The sequence below is a fragment of the Pelodiscus sinensis genome, chromosome 5 (assembly GCF_052426305.1).
Source record: "Pelodiscus sinensis isolate ZL-2025 chromosome 5, ASM5242630v1, whole genome shotgun sequence".
Taxonomy (NCBI): Eukaryota; Metazoa; Chordata; order Testudines; family Trionychidae; genus Pelodiscus; species Pelodiscus sinensis.
Window position 1 is genome coordinate 15,709,224 of NC_143056.1, and position 17,086 is coordinate 15,726,309.

General features: G+C 42.6%; 2 protein-coding genes across 4 annotated transcripts in view; both read left to right on the forward strand.

Moving 5' to 3' along the window:
- Positions 1-6,143, forward strand: part of MTHFD1 (methylenetetrahydrofolate dehydrogenase, cyclohydrolase and formyltetrahydrofolate synthetase 1) — a 75,921-nt gene extending 69,778 nt beyond the window's left edge. For both annotated transcript variants that reach the window (XM_075926399.2, XM_075926400.2), the window contains exons 27-28: positions 4,858-4,966; positions 5,161-6,143. In XM_075926399.2, coding sequence (XP_075782514.2) covers positions 4,858-4,947 — 90 coding nt within the window. In that variant the 3' untranslated portion in view covers positions 4,948-4,966; positions 5,161-6,143. The remainder of the gene's footprint in view (positions 1-4,857; positions 4,967-5,160) is intronic.
- Positions 6,144-7,255: 1,112 nt separating this feature from the next.
- Positions 7,256-16,767, forward strand: AKAP5 (A-kinase anchoring protein 5). 2 transcript variants are annotated; one of them, XM_075926401.2, is made up of 2 exons: positions 7,256-9,753; positions 12,681-16,767. In XM_075926401.2, exon 2 carries the CDS (start codon positions 13,319-13,321, stop codon positions 14,780-14,782), a length of 1,464 nt encoding a protein of 487 aa, XP_075782516.1. In that variant the 5' UTR covers positions 7,256-9,753; positions 12,681-13,318; the 3' UTR covers positions 14,783-16,767. The 2 variants fall into 2 exon arrangements, with proteins under 2 accessions (XP_075782516.1, XP_075782517.1); XM_075926402.2 differs by lacking the exon at positions 7,256-9,753 and adding an exon at positions 9,760-10,278.
- The last annotated feature ends 319 nt before the right edge of the window (positions 16,768-17,086 follow it).

A 17,086-nucleotide genomic window follows, 5' to 3' on the forward strand; every position in this document is an offset into this window, starting at 1 on the left:
CATTTAAGGAAGAACAATGTTGGGTAGTGAGAGGTACATTTGATAGCAAGGTACCCCTTTCTGTTAAGTCAGTTATCAGATATAAGTAGGAAAACACGTGTTGTATTACTAACGGGTCTTTAACATCTTGACCTAATTTTGAACGGCTAGTGTTTTCAATTTAAATACTTGAGTCTTGTATTGTCAGAAGCTGGGAGCAGATAACAGGAGCTCATTGGACAATAGAGGGATGGATCAGTCAGTGATTGCCTGTTCTGTTCATTCCCTCTGAAACAATCAGCATTGGCCACTGTCATAAGACAGAATTACTGGGCTAGTCGTATCATTGGTCTGACATAGTCTTGCCATTCATATGTTCTTACCTGTAGCCATCCAGCAGCTTTCTTGTTGTTACCCTAAAACAATATGAACTTTAAAGAAGAAAAAAAGTATTGATTTGTCAAGGGGGAATATCAGTGACAAAGTAGTGCTGTTTATGCAAGTATCAATAAGAATATTAAAGCAGCTTCATCTCCAGTGACCTGAGCTCAAATCTAGCTTGGATCAGAAGTGAAATGAATTTGGTCTGACATTTGTCCACATTGCAAAACCACAATATAACTTGACAAAAGGATCCATTCACCCTACTTAGTAGAGACCAGCACCAGTATAGCTAAAGTAGGGAAGGTCAGGATGAAAGTGTATTACTGAAGTTTTAGAGGAAAGCTTGCATTATATCTGTCGCCACTGTGCCAAATTTTAGGTGGTATTCTCATTCTTGAGTACCAAAATGCCCCCCTTTCAAATGTAATGCTGGTGCTCTTAGACATCACCTTAGTACAGTTGAAATGATGAGTAGTGTTTTAGATTTGTAGGCTTGAATATTAATCATTTCATTGTAACTATATTTCTTATGTTTGAGGAAATCTTTTAAAAGTTATTGAATTTTAACGCCAAGTAAAAGAGTAAACAAAGTCAGTCATGATGAGCAAGGAATTGCCTGCCTCCCTAAACTGCTGAATGTTCCTTTAAAAACATCTATTTACCTAGGAGCAAACAGTCCCTGAAGTTTAATAAATATATATTGAAAACTAGTTTCTCTGTACATCCTGAAAGAGTAATATTGTCACCATTCTGCTGTGGCCTTCCTGGGTTAGACTTTAATGAGACTTCAGTTAATTTTTTGTAGCTCAGGCATGCTCAACAATTTGATTCTTAGAACATCTTTAAGTTCACTGATTCCCCAGTAGCATAATTGCTACTTACAGACATGGAAACAGTGTTGGTGCCTTGTGAACAAAGCTAAATCATAGGCATTGTATTTAGTTTTCTCAAACTTTAGCTCCATTAAATTCATTAAGCTAGATCCAGACACTGTAAATTGTTTGTTTTGTCCGGAAGAAAAAATGATAGCAATAAAAACTGCATATAAGAAAAGAGGTGACATCAGCTGCAGGTGAGATCTGTCCAGGAGTAGAGTTAGAACCCCAATTTTCATTGGCACTCCAGTGAAATCGGGTTCTTCAGGTGTGAAATAGATTCCTCCTCAGAAAACACCAGTTGGAAATGAAATTTGGCAGGAAACTAAACGAAAACCTGCTGATCTCAGCTGCAAGAGAGAGGCCCACATTGATGATTAAGGCAGGATGATGCTGAAGGTCTCCATAGTTGAGAGAGAACAGAAGATACTCTTAATGATGTTCAAGGCAATAAAGACAGACATACGTGCTGAACTAATTACTGTGCCGACAGAAGTGGCAGATTTAGAGAAGAAGGCTGATCATGGTGGGAATAAGATCTGTTGAGGAATCTGATGTTATCAGGACACTAAATGGCTGATGTAAACAGCACAGAATGAAGGAGAGCTACAAAACAGTCATGTCCAAGAAAATAACATCTGAGTTAAAGGAATCCCTGAAAATGTGGAGGGGAGGAATCTAGTCCTGTTTGAGCAGATGCTGTTAGAAGACCTATAAATGTGCTTCCTCTGAGTGGATGGGGTATGTAAAGCACTATCCCTTTTTGTTGCAAGTGGGAGTACTGTGTGTTTGGGACAAATTGAAAAGTAAATTGAGCCTTTTCCGATCATTTGATACATCTATTCCAAGCAACACAGAATTTAATCCAGTAACTTTTGGTGAGTTGGTGAACTATGGCATACGGTATCTTAGATCAAATGTATTAGGGACAGGGGTGTTTTCAGAAATTAAAGCCGAATAGAACTGGCTTTTTCTCCCATGGCATCAGTCCTGCATAGTCATACATTATGCTTTTCCAAATGTCTAAAGTACTTTTTGGGCAGGACATTAACTCTAATAAGAGACATCAGGATTCATAGGAAATTGTATGATTTTGGTCCTGATCCTACAATCCCCAGATCACTCTTCTGTATGCATCCACCAAACCCAAGCAACTGTAGAGGGGACACAATTGCAGGGTCCAGCTTTGGGGAATGCAGACTTCAGACTGTACGATTAAAAACCTGCTAGTAGCCTGTGCTGCTTGACTTGGGCTCAAGAGGTCAAGCACCTCACAGGGTGAGTCTAAATGCTTACACTTCAGTTAAACAGCCCTGTGTCTAGTTTTTGTGTAGGCGTACCATGAGATTGATCAGTCGTCCCCGAACTCTGAGGGACTTGAAGGAACATTCGGGGCACAGAGGGGATCAGGCCAACCCTCATGGGGAGGTGGGAAGAGAGTGCCAGCTAACCCCACTCTGCCCTAAGCTCTGCTGCAGCTCCCTGCCATGGTTCTGCAGTTTCCCCACCCCCAGCTGTGGGCCTTGCTCTGGAGTGCGGCTCTACTTCTGGCTTCAGCTGTGGCCCCAGCTTTGGCCAGGGCTCCCAGCCTGGCTGTGGCTCTGCACGTGGCCCCAGCTGCTCTGCTCCTGGCTATGGCTTCAGCCTTAGCCCTTGGACATAGCTCCACTCCTGGCCTTGCTCCCACTAATCTTGGCTCTCAGCTCTGGTCTCGGCCCCAGCCGTGGCTCCACTCCCAGCCCCAGCTCTGACGTGGCTGTTGACGGGGAGGGAACATGGATGGGGTAAGGGTTAAAAGTTTGAGGACCACTGCCTTTATAATAAAATGCTGGGCCAGATAAGTACTTTGATGTGGGTGAAATTTTCAAAAGCACTTGTGTGATCTAGGAGCTAAAGCCCCATGGACATTCAGTGAGATGCAGCTATCTGAATGAAAATAGGTTGTTACGAAGTGCTTTTGAAAATTTTACAATGTAATATCTAATAGGTGTTTGATTGTTGGGCCTTCTGTTGTTTGTTGTTTTGGGCTATTTTTAATCCTGTGAGTGAATTCAGTGCAGCTCTGTGGTTTATTTTGGGATAGCTAAACAGTGGTATCACTCTCTGCGTTCTTTGTTTTTGCAGTGCTTACGTTACAGAAAACACCCCACACCTTCACTTAATTTCCAGTGGCTGCATGTTTACACAAATACCCGATAGCTAACATCCCTATCAAATATCAGAGGGGTAGCTGTGTTAGTCTGGATCTGAAAAAGTGACAAGGAGTCCTGTTGCACCTTATAGACTAACATGTATTGGAGCATAAGCTTTCGTGGGCAAAGACCCACTTCGTCAGATGTATGTAGTGAAAATATCCAGATGCGGATGTAGTGGAAATATCTGAAGAAGTGGGCTGTGCCCACGAAAGCTCATGATACCATCTACATGTTTTGTTAGTCGATAAAGTTCTACCAGGCCATTTGTTTGCTGTTTTTTTTCTGCAACAGACTAATTGGATACCCCCTGAAGCTCAAAGACAGACAAGTTCAAATTAAAACATAGACACACATTTTTATACTGAGGATGATTAACCATCGGGGCAAACTGACAAGGGAAAAAGTAGATTCTCCATCTCTTCGGGTCTCTTAAGTCAAAATAGGCTGTCTTTCTGCATGATACACTTTAGTCAAACTTAAATTACTGGGCTCAGTATGGGAAGTAATATGGGTGAGGTTCTAAGGCTTGTCTGCTATAGGAGGTCTGGCTAGGAGATCTAATGGCTCCTTCCAGCCTTATACTCTATGGATTTATAAATGTTGGTGCTTGACAGCTGAACAAGTGATGGCGTTGGCTTGAGGAGACGTTGTTTAGGTCGATGTAGTGTGAGCTACCCTACTTTGGCCAGTGCACCTCTTGTGATCTAAAATGGCTCTCAGAACTTTCATACAGTTTAAAGTGACTGGCTGTTTTATCCAGTGGAACTGTCCCCTCGTCAGTTCAAGTCCAGCTTCTATCTTTTTAGTCAGAAAATTCCATCTCTTTTTAAAGCCAGTACTGGGCCAACTAGGTAGTGCCTTTAATCCTGGGCTCTCAGAGCATTTCTGAAATGTGTATATGTATACTGTGAGTGGGAGGTACAGATTCCAGCTTGAGGAGAGACAACCATATTAGCTTAATCAGATCTAGTGGGCTAAAAATAGAGTGTAAGCACAGCAGAAAGAGAGACTAGCCATGTTTCTCTTGGATAAGTAATGTTCTCATGATGACTACCACCATTCTATACTCTGTTCTAGTCTTCTCGCTCCTTCAGAGCCAGTACAGCTGCATCACTTCAACTGGAATTTTTGCATGCAGGTGAGGTGCAGATATACTTGAAGGCCTCACAACATTCCTGTGAGGTATTGAGATCCCTGTCTCACTAACGGAAATTGTGGCACAGTTATTGTCTCATGCAGTCAAACTTCAGTAGTTCCACTGAAGTCAGTGGAAATAGGCACATGCTTAAATTTCAGCGCATGCTTAAGTGCTTTGCTGAACCATTTGCACAAAGTCACACTGAGTCAATGGAAGAGCCAAAACCAGCTCACAACCCCAAACCCAGGCTCTGTCCACTAATATACTTTTCCCTTCTGTCCACCAGATGAGTACTATGCCAGGACTTCCTACTCGCCCCTGTTTCTATGATATAGACTTGGATCCAGTGTCAGAACAGGTGAACGGGCTGTTCTGAAAACAAATGTTAACCAAAGGTAAGTCTCTTATTTGAGCTAGAAGCCTTGCAAATATTTGGTTTATATTTTTCCAACTCCTGAGTTAAGGAATATACTCAGATCTAATTATGAAGCTCTATGTTTTCAAAGGGCATTTGGTTGTAGTTCCTCCTAAAATTTGCCTTTGTTTTCTGTATATCTGTTGGTAATTAAGTTTTCATTTTTCTTTATAGCTACCAGAAGATTACTTGATGAGCAGTGCAAACTCAGTTGTATCCTGATTTAAGACAAAATAAGATATGGCTGAAAAAATGCAATACCTGAAGTGACTGGGAGAAAGGAGCATTTGGAAATGAATGAACTATTTACATTTATTTTTTTAATCTGAATAGTTTTAAAAAAATATTTTATTTCAGTCTTTTAGTTCAGTAAGGATAAGAACTTAAATCTTACATATGTGATGTTTTTTAATTATATTGCTTTCATGAACCTATTGCTTTTACCCTTCATAATGTCAGAGCAAACCTGTTTTTAATACCCTCTTCCTAGCTCTGTGATTGTTACTTATTAAAATGTAACAATAACATTATGGTTTCTTTATTGATATAGTGTTTACCACGGTCCAGGGCTTAATTGGTTGTTTTGAAATGTGTTTTAGAAAGTCTGTGCACTGTATCTTCCTACTGCATTTCATTCTATAATTCATTGCTAGCTCTAAAAGAGAAAATTCTGCCTTATCAGAGCATACTAATTAAATGAAAAGTAGGCAGTAGGGAAGAATGTCTTTGTTTCTGTTCTTCCCTGAAAGCTTTTGACCATTGGTTTCTGCTTTGCTTTGAATTTTTCTTGTGGGCACCTGTACTGTATCTAGTCTTCTCTTTAAAAAGCCCTGGGATAATCTATGTTTTCTCTTGTTACCTACTGAATTGTTAATGGAAGTGGAACATACACAATTTGCCTTTTTTGGAGACTGGCCCTCCATGCTATGGCTGGGGATAGACATTTGTTCTATATGCGGTTTTTAATAGCTATCTGATGAGCAAGGATGAATTTTGTAAATGATGAAACTTTTTCTGGTTCTTGAAATCCCTTTTTTGGTGAACAAAGACCACACAAGCACTAAATCAAATAGCCTGTAATGGATTTGTCGCAATAGTCCAAAACATCATTTAATAATGTGAAAATGTAATTAACACAAATAAATTGCTAAAATCTTTCTAGGGTTCCCTGGGTTTTAATATGTGCATTGAGATTAATGAAGTAAAAGTTTTATGATGATGAATTGGGAGGAATGTTCACAGCAGTGATCTCAGTATTGACAAGTAAAAGTGAATATTGCAGTACAGTAATACTGTTGAGTCTGCAGTGCACCACTGTGTGTAGGTTTAATCCAGCTTCCTTTTCTGGTACTGCATGTCACCTGTAGGATAATAATTACCTGAATTATTCAGTGGATTTAGATGTACTCACTGACGACTGTGGTGAAGTGAGACAATCAATTCTTTTGATTTATCAATTGACTAGAATAACTTGCCCCTGCAAACAGCAAAAAAAAATTTTGGGTAATTGTTTCTACATAAAACTGCAAGGCCCATATGCTTGTGTTTGATCTTGACCTAACATATGTTAAAGAATTGCTCTGACTGGAAGAAGAGTTGATGTAGGTGTATGCACCAGTACACAGGCTTATCTGTGATACACACACACACTATATATAGCAAGCTAGTGAGGAGAATAATTATGTAACAATTACATGGCTGTCACAAGAGTGAAGTTAGAATAACTTAAGTTGTCATAAGAGCCCCGAGATGCATTTAAATTTTCCTTTATATAATATCATTCAGTTAGAACAGCTATTGCCAATCAATCTTCAGGGCATAAGCAGACCACTTGCATGGGGCCAAGAAGGATTGTCTCCCCATATATAACAGTGCCTCTGGCTAGCCACCTTAGGTGCTTCTTCATCTAAGGCAGTACTTCTTGAAGTGGGCTGTGGGCTTGCTTTGGCCCACGCCACTTTGTTTACCTTAGTCACAGAGCCTCTCACCTCCCATTGGCTCCAATTCACCGTTTGCAGACACAAGGAGCTGCAGGAAATGGCAAACTAAAGCCAATGTGAGGCTCTGTGGCTAAGGTAAACAAAGAGGTGTGGGCCTGCTAAGGCATATCCTGTACAGGCCACTTCTGGAACCAGAATAAACAGAATCATAGGCTCTGTCATGTCAGCTTCTACACATAATATTACTTTCTTCTCATGTCTGGTTATCTTCCATTCTACCAATTGTATCTTGTTCCTTTCATCTCCCAGCCCCCACATATGCCCTTCTAGCTCCCACAAATGCCCTTCCAGTTCTTTTGTACAGCCTTTATTTAAAAACCAGAAGCTTGCTATGTCCCTCTTGGACAAGGACTGGTTGAAAGTAATTTTTTTATGAGAGGTAGCCAATGTTAGTGAGAGTATCCTTAATCTAGTGACAGGTCATAGCATTCATTCTCCACTGAATTTGTGGATTTGAAGCACTACATGTTCTCATGCCCTTAGCTATCCTAAATGTTATATGTGGAGAGATCCTTCTGTGACATGATCTAATGTCACTTAATTTTGCAAAATGTTGGCCAGCAGCATGGACTGAGGTAGGGTTTCCATGTCGTCAAAGCCTTTCTCAGAACAGAAATAAGCTTAACCTTTCACATCCCTAGTGGGTAACCGGTAAGCATCACCCTTAACATGTGATACTTACCAGTTCTGGTTAACTAGTGGGAGCTGGAGGGGAGGGGGTGCTTCAGCCTGGGCATAATGGGTAGGAGGGCATTCTTAAATGGTTAAATGTTTAAATTGGTATTTTACATCTCTATACCCCACACCTTGTGTCACCAAGACCCTCATGCAAGCAAGAAAGCTTGCTCTGAACCATTGGTTTTGAAACCATGCCCATCCACAGCAATCTCTGATCCTCCGGCAAATTATTCCCTTTGCATTGTTGTCATGCTCTGAAGCTGGATGAGGAACAGTATTCCAAATACAGGGTATTTAAACTGGATGTGACATACCTGAATTAGTGATCCTATGCCTTTGTTGCCTTATGTTCTCTCTAATCCTTATTCTTGCCGCCTACTCAATAAACCTTAGCACTAACAGGCATCACTGAGCTACAAGGAAGTGGAAATGTGTTATAATTTGAACCCAGATCCCACCCCAGATAATTATGAAGGGTATTAGACCAAGGAGTTTGTGGACTCACATTTGTGCCCTAACAAGCAGTAACCATTTTTGAAATCAGGATCAGTGGGATGCTACTATGCTAAATGTATATTATTAAACCTACTGCATGAAAATGGCAAATGGAATTCCAAGAAAAATGCATCCATTATGAGCACTCTGTGCTTGCTTTACGTCTCCATCATCTTACTAGTGAGCATTTCAGCTAAGGACTGGGCTGGATTCTGTCCTGGGCCCACTAATATTACTCCATAATAAAAAGAGCTAATAGGAGGCTAAAAAGAGGGTTTTTTTAAAAAAAAAAATCTAAGCCTTACCCGCATTAGGCAACCGTACAGACTGTGCAGCTGTTTGAAATATGCTCCTCCCTCTCATTTCTTAATTTAAAATACATGCTCTGATGAGTTATCAGTGGGCAGCAGTTAGTCCCCTGTTGAGGCTAATGGGGAATTCACAGCTCTCGGAATGTGGTTTCATGTAGTGCATCAGTTGCACTTGATTCCTATTTGCAGGGCCATCTCAGCAACCCTACCAGCAGGAGATATACATAAGTTTGAAGCTTAGATACTAGAGCAGTGGTGGGAAACCAGTGCCCCCTCACAGTTCAGGGTGTGGTTGTTCACTAGTGCCCCCGTGCATGCTTGCCATATTCTGCTGGTTTCTGTCCACATAGTTTTCCTATGGGTATTACTAAAGTGATGTGCACATAAAGCAAAGGTATGTGAAATGAAGTGCAGGCTGTTTGCACAGCATTGACTGTGAAAGACACCCATTCTCTCTGCATCCAAAGCACTGCTCCCATTCAGTCTGCGCACACTGCAAATTCTAGATATGCAAGCGCAGGGTAGCTTTGCTTACTATCCCAGGAGACCATCTTAACTATGACAATTTTGTGGCCCACAGCGATGAAATAGGACCATGATGCAGCCCACTTACTAATATAGGCCGTCCAGCCCTGGGCTGGAGAATGAGACGGCATCAAGGAGGGGATGCTGCAGATTGTCCTGGCTCATTCCTTGCCCACACTGGGAGCCAGGGTCCTGACACACAGTTCTGAAATAGCCTTTGTCCTATTGCCCAGCTTCGTGGAGGAGCCAGGGCTGCCGGTCAGGGAGGGGAGTATCTCTCCCAGACCCCTGCTTGGCACTGACAGGCAAGGTCTCCATGGGCTGGGGTGCTAAAAGCAGCCCTTCCCTCCTGCTCCGTCCCCAGGGACAAAACTAGCCGCTGCTCACTCCACCTTGGCCTGCCCGGGGTGCGCGGGGCGCGTGGCAGCCCAGGGATGCTCCCCGGGGCAGGTGGGACCCGTCGCGGGAGGGCAGCGGCTCTGGCTGAGCGCGGGGAGCAGCTGGCACGGCGGGGCTCAGCAGAGCGCGGCTCCGGGCAGCTTCTGCAGCGCCCCCACCCCCAGCGCGCGGCGGGCTCTGACCAGGGCGCGTGGCCGCTCTGCGCCCCCAGCCTGCAGCACGCGCGGGAGGGGGCGTGACTGGAGCGGGGCGTGTCCCCTCCCGCCGGGGCTGGCTCGGGACCCCGCCCAGCAGCAGCAGCTCCAGCTCCTCTTGGGCTCCGAGCGGAGCGGGCTGGCGCGGCGGGCAGCGGACGCCAGGTGAGCGCGGGCGTGGGCCGAGCCGGCCCCTTGCTCTCCGCACGTAGGGCTGGAGCAGGATTGGCCGGGGGGCTGCGGGGAGCCAAGCGGGGCTGCACCCCCGGCTCGGCGGGGAGCCGCAGAGCAGCCTGCCCCGGTGCAGCGGGGGCCCGGCCGGAGGGCAGTGGGGCAGCGTGCAGCAGCCCTAGGCGCGGGGAGGGGTCTGCCCCGGCTGATGGGCAGCAGCCCGGGCAGGTCTGTGGTGCTGGGTGCAGGTGCAAGCCGGGTGGGGTGGGTGTGCCGGGCCCGTCGCTTCCCGGCTCGGGTCCCGGCAGCATCGGAAGGCAAGAGGCACCGAGGGAGCAGACTGAGAACCGCGCAAGCCGGGGCGCCTCTGCTGCCAAGTGCCAAGCCAGCCCTGCTGCGCTTCCCGCGCCGGCTCTGGATGATGGACCTGTTCCCGCGGCATCCAGGGCGTTTTCCACCTTTCTTTCTTTGTCTCCAGTGACATGTTTCATGCCAGCGGCTGGCACATGGAGGACACAGGTGACTGACTTGTATTGCGACAACCTCTCTTCCCGCTCCCAAGAGAGCTGGCAGATCTTGTTCCAGGCAGAAGTTTTCCATCTCTGTCATTTGCTGCTTGCAGCGGGCTGCAAGATGATTACTAATGGACCTCTTGCATTGGTGGGCAGGAGTTCACTAAGGCAGGGTTACAGCTCCCAAGTTGATGCAAGGTTCAGCTTAAGATTTGGCAAGCAGGGTAGCATCATAAAGACAAAGGCCGAGGTTTTCAAACACGGGGTCTGAAGTTAAAGAAACAAATCCATAGTTAGATTCTAAATAAACGATACGATTTTTAGACGTGCTCCTGTTTGTCACAGTGGGAGCTGAGAGGGTTCAGCACCTTGCAAAGTCAGCCCACCTGTTTACTGTCTGAATAATGATGGAGAAGCTGAACTTTTAAGCACCATCTTGAAAATTTTGGCCATAGCATCAGTTCTATGCAAGGTGAACCTATTTGTTGGGAAACAGTATTTGCAAACTACCAGGAATATTTCCATTTCTATTGCAAATACTATAGGATAGCTTAAGAAACCTCCAGCAATTCGGAGACTATATAAAGAAACCAACATTAAAGGTATTTATGCTGTGAGTGCGTGTGACTTGACTTGTTGGTTGGCATGGATATCCTCAGGCTTTTTTTTTTTTAATTTAAACATTTCAGTTTCCTTTATTTTCTTTTTTTAAAATTAACAGAGACATTCGTTCAGAAAGGGGGTTATTGATTATGGTTTCAATTCAGCAAGGTTCTAAGCATATTGTAGTTGTCATTTTGTGCAATTTCAGACACCATAAGCCTAAAGACTGCTAATAATCAGCATCCATTTTTTCTGCCATTCTAGAAATAATGGCGTGTACAGAAGGTAAAAGCACAGAGGTGTAATGCTTACTCTGTCATTTGATTTAGAATTGCACAATGATGTGAGCAATGTGGTGAAGTGATCCCAGGGCATCCTGCTTTAAAATCAGAGCGGGAGAGATTGGAGAACACACCTAATCTTCCCTGGGCTATTTTCTTCAGACAGATCCATTTTCTTGTCTTTCCAGCCCAAAATACAGTGATGTCGACTTGGGGAAAACTAATGATAATTAAGGGCTGCCTGAGTCTTATTTTCAAAGGCAGTATTTGTGTCAGTTACAGATTCCGTACACTGGACTGCAGATAGACTCCATAGCCCACATGGTCTTGAGTAACTTGAATTCATAATAAAATACAATATCAGTGAATTTCTTTCCTTGTATTTTTGTTATTGCATCTCTAAACCAAAGCAGATAATGTTAGATAACTTCTAAATGCAATAATTTACGTTAGTTTTTTTAAAATGTACATACATACAATCGTGTTTTTTTTTAAAGTAGGATAATATAAAAAGAATTTCCTAACATTATCCAAGAAAAGAGGAACCTAGGTAGTCACTAAGAAAGAGAGAGATAATATGCTATAATGTGCATTTGTATCTTTATATTCAGGAATGTTCTGAAGGACTACATACATTTTATAATGAACATGTGTTCTGAGACAGTGGGGTTGCCATGGAATACATGCATATGCTGTAAAAAAAGCTTCCTTCGTACAGTTTGATTTAACTCACAAGCCCTCTTTTTTATATCTTATGTAGCTGCATATTATCATCTTGTGCATTAAGAATAAAAACATCTGATATCTCAACTTAGATTTTCCCTGGGGGAATTGTGAGTGTATATGGGTCAGAGGGGGTAATTGTTTCTCCTGGGGAAAAAAAAAATTCCTTACAAGTGAAATGTAAAATTCCTTTTCTATCTCCATAAAAATTCATATATATACATGCAAGGTTCATGTGGTAGGTCTCCTATGTAACTAGCACAACATTCAAAATATGTTTGCCTTAATCTATTGAAACACAGCTCCCACTGATTGCAAATAGGAATGTTAAAATGTGTTTAAGTAAACATGCAACTGCTGAAAATTTCAGCAGTTATACGGTGTGGCAGTCAGCTCCACAGGAGCTGGTGCATGCGGGAAGCCAGCGTTTAAGCTGGGTGCCCCGCTGCTACCTCCGATAAAGAGGCAGTAGCGTGGGGGAGGAGACAGATGACTCTTGGGGAGCAAGTGTGCACAGGGAGCTGCTTTTAAGCCAGCTCTCTGCATGTACTGGGAGCCTGCATGTAACTATGCAGGTTAAAAAATGAGCCCAGACTCATTGGTTAACCTTGTACATGGTTATACTTTCACATGCCTAATTATGAGGGTGTAGTTGAACATAGAATAGCACACACATGTCTGTAAGGCTACGGAGCTTGGCATTTTAGAAATGAAATTCACACATTTGAAAAATTACCCAGTTCTTTGAAAAATTGTATTTTCATTTACTGCATTTTTTCATCATTTGTTTGTTCTGTTGCAGATATATATGAAGCAATTACAGAGATGAAAGTCTATGCCATATTTTTCAACGTGTGTGGCAAATCTTGCAATATGAATTGAAAGAACGTGAAATGCAGAGAAGGAAAAACAGAAGAACAGCTGACCCTATTACTGGAGGCAAAATAAGGCCACTTGGTGTGTCTTTTTTTTTTTTTTTTTTTTTTTAAATATTGCTTCAATCCCATTGCTCAAAGAAAATGAAGTATTAGAAAGTGGAAGTTGTTGACTGGTGCCTGTCAAACTGAAAATGGTCATTTTTTTATATGATTTATCATCTATTTAAAAAAAGTCAAACCATTGCTGAAATAACATCATATCGAGTATTATTTCAGGTTGGCCATCCCAGAGATGAAACTGAACCTTTCAATAAAGTGCAGGAAAGTGTGTTCTTAAAATCTTTCCAGTAAGTCTTTCTCTTGAGAAAGGAAAGAGAAAATAATAAATCACAGGGGAAATATAAATGCACTGTAACAAGTCCGTCAGAACACTTTTTTTTTTTCACATAACACCTCATCTGTTTGCAAAAGCAATTTCATGTTTTTGAATGAAATTTCAACTCACTCTGAGCTTACCTGTAGTTCATTTGTCTGATGGATTAATAGAAAAGCAAAATATTATATGAAGAAGTTAGAAGGCAGGACCACAAATATGGAGAATACAGCTAAAGAAATTCAAATGGAAAACAGAGGGCCCTCAGAAATTCATAGTTCAGCAAAATTGTGTCCTTCAACTGAAGAACAGGCAGAAAAACTCACAATGTTTTGCTTTAAGAAAAGAAAGAAATCCTGTAAGAAGGCATTAGTGATGAAAGGTGACTGTGAAGAAGACTCTGTAACCTTGAAACATACAAGCCAATCCATCAGTGCAGTTCCTGGAGAAGGGGAAACTTCCAATCAAGCTCAGTTGTCAGGAGGAGCTTGGGCAACTATAAAACGTCTAGTGACACCTAGGAGAAGGTCTAAATCTTCAAGGAAGGAGAAGCATTTTGATTCTCAAGTGCACCTGGAGATAAATGCTAAGGATGCTGGCTTGCAAGGTTTTCCAAAGAATCGGGTTGGATCGGGGCTCAAAATTCCCTGCATACGGTTCTCAAGAGGCAAGAAAAAACCCAGCCATTCTGAAATAACAGAGGAATCAGACTGCAGCGTTAAAGCAAATGAAATAACGGGCATTTTGAATAAAGCTAACAACGATCCAGAGGATTTGGCAATAACCATCAAATCAAGCGTGGATCAGTCTGTCAGCCAAGCCTCTGAAAAAAGTGATAGGAACTCACTTAATTCCACTGGTGAGAATGTACTTTTGGTAGAGCCCAGACCAGATGGGGCTCAATCAGAAATAACAAATTCAGAGGGGGTTGCTCTACTCCAGGAAAATATACATCAGAAGAGCATACATGAAACTGAGCAGACAGTTGTTGTGAACAAAGGAATTGAGCTCAATGCCACCCTCTGTACTAATGTTTCTGAGGACTTACCAGATAGCACAGCTGAAGCCACAGACGAACAAGAAACCAATAAGTTCCATGACAAAGAACGTGAATTGAAAGAGTCTGGAAAAAACACACATGCTAGTGAAGACTGTAAATCCAGAGAGAAGAAAATGAGTTTTAATGAGTCAGCATTTAAAGATGATGCTGTCAGCACGCAGGGCTGTTTAACTGAACAATTGAAATTAGAAGAAAATGAGGACACTAATATAGCGGGCATTGTGATTACAGTGACTGAAGCAGATGAGCCTGAGGAAGAGGAGTTGAACTATGACTACAATCTGCCCTCAATTTCATGTGAACATAAGCAAAAGGGAAATAAAAAAACAAGCGGGAACTTCAGTTTCAGTAAACTTTCTAATTGCAAAGAGGGCTCAGTAGCAGGCAGTGGCCCAAAGAGAGAGGCTAAAGTCTGTTCTCCTGCTCTGCCACCCAGAGGTCCTAGTGACCAGGAGCACGGAACTTCAGAACAGCATGAACTGCTTCTGATAGAAACTGCTGCTTCACTCGTTAAGGCGGCGATTCAGTCATCGATAGAACAGCTGGTTAATGAAATGGCTTTGGATCATAGTAAACAGAACAGTTTTCTGTAATGACAAGAAGTCCCCCAAAATATAGTAGGACTCAACAGCAGTAATTTAAACTGATGTTTAGCTGCAAGGTGAAAGGCTAGAAACAGTCTTAACTCCTTAGGTATTTGGGGTTTGTGTGTAGTATTGTTTCTGCATGCTGGGTTTGCCATTGTGTATATGTAAAATGGATCCAAGAATAAGGACTCAGTGTTGACAGACTCAAGGGATTGGACTTTAAAACATTGTGCTTATTGATAGCTGTGGCTATCAAGTTTTAGTGACTGTATTCCCATTTATTTGTCTTTCGCAGTTTGGGGGCTCTGATGTCACTATATATTTTAAATTTGTTCCTATTGTTTATATTTTATTTATTATACAGTATCTGTGAAATGATCCAGAAGTTGCTGAGAACTCTTAGCTCTGATGGGCCTTACCTTGTACTCCTAGTTGTTGGAGTTTTGCCATTGGTTTCAATGGAAACAAGATTAGGCCTATTGGCTTCAGTGCAAGTTAAGCATGCTCAGAACATTGCAGGATTGAGTCCGCATCTCAAGATGCGTATACTGTTTTAAAAAAATACAGTCTCAAGCTGCAATGTCGTTATTGTATAAAATAAGGCAGGTACAGAATGCAGCATGTAATTTGGGCTATTCCACTGGCCCAGAATGTCTTGAGCATTTCAAATGTCATTGAAGACATGGACCAAGCTCTAATGTATCTGCCTCATGGCCATGAGGTTGCCAAGGAAACGGTGACACTTTGCAGAAGGGCCTGCCCTGATCACCAGTCAATGGTAAAACTTCTAGTTACGTTAGTAGTGCAGGTTTGGGCCTAAGCGAGCAAGTTACAGATAAGGTCAGGAGAAGAGACTTTCTTTGTTTTTATAATGTCAGTGGTGATGCCTAACTTTTGCTTTAGTGCACTTTTTAATATATAGCATAAATAGTATGAGCTGCTAGAACACTAGTGGTGCAGTATTGCCTGAGGGTTAAAATAGCAATTCCAGTGGTCCATAAACAGGTCTGTTTTAACTTGAGCATTTTTTTTGTTTACTTACTAGTGCCCTTGAATGCAGCCAGCATTTTTCAATAACTTAGGGTTTTGCCCCCTGCTTCACAGTTCTTCCAAACATCAGCAAACAAATCCATCCCAGCTGTGTGTAACTGCATTATGCCACTGAATTCCAAACTGCAGTTTCATTTGAATACGCTTTCTTTGTCATTGTATTCTGAACTGCTGGGTCCTGCAGCTGTGAGCGGAAATGGCTCAATCCTGCTCGCATTGAAGTAATCAGAAAAACTGTGGACCAGGCCTTTAAAGGCCTACCAGAGCTGAATCCTGAAACAGGTTTGTCATTGGGAGAAAATAGCCAATGCTTTGTTTTGAGTGTTCTTCTATATATGATACAGTATGTGTGTGTGTCATTTGCCCTGTTCATTAACAGCTCTTTAAAAAGTAGCCTTTTGATTGTACTCTGTAAAGAATGAATGTGGGTCATGGGGTTATAATTTGTGCAGCAGCCAAATAAACAACTATATTCTCCTGAGAACTTGCATTATTCTGCATATTTCTGAGCTGATGCAGAAATAGCAACTGCACTTCGCAGTTGTGCATTGATCATATGCAATTTTGAGAATCTCTCTTTCTTTCTGAGAGCAGGATATGGATCCTTTTATAAAATACAAGGGTTGTAGTCTTTCCAAGGAATTAGTGCTCAGTCACGTTTTAACCATTGAAGGTAGAGAATCGGAACCTAGTACACACTCAGTGGCACACCAAGGCATGTTTCTGTGTATTCATATGGGTAGAATTCTGGAAAAAGTCTTAAATCCAGAGGTGTGAATAAATGTTTAAACTTTCTTTTCTATGAGTGTGTTTGATCAACTGTAGACTGGATCAGACTAAAGATGTTAAGTAATGGTTAATTTACTAGTCGAGTAGTTGATGGAATTTCCATCAACTAGTCAATAGGCTAGGAGGAATGCGCAACGCCGCACGTAACCCCAGGCCAGCAGGAAGTCTCGGTGACTCCGGGCTGCATGCGGCATACCAGCTTTGAAACGTACAAGAGTCCTCCAGCAGGGAATCTTGTGCATTTCAAAGCAGCAATGCAGCATGGAGCTCGGGGTCAGCTGGGGACTCCCCAACTGATCCTGGGTTCTGTGGAAATGCCGCGCTGGAGCCCAGGATCAGCTGGTGAGTCCCCAGCTGACTCTGGACTCCATGCGTGGCAGCGCCACACAGCTGATCCTGGGCTCAGCTGTGCGGCACCGTGGCTTTGAAATGCCGAGGCAGAGTTTGAAAGGGACAGTGCCACACAGCTGA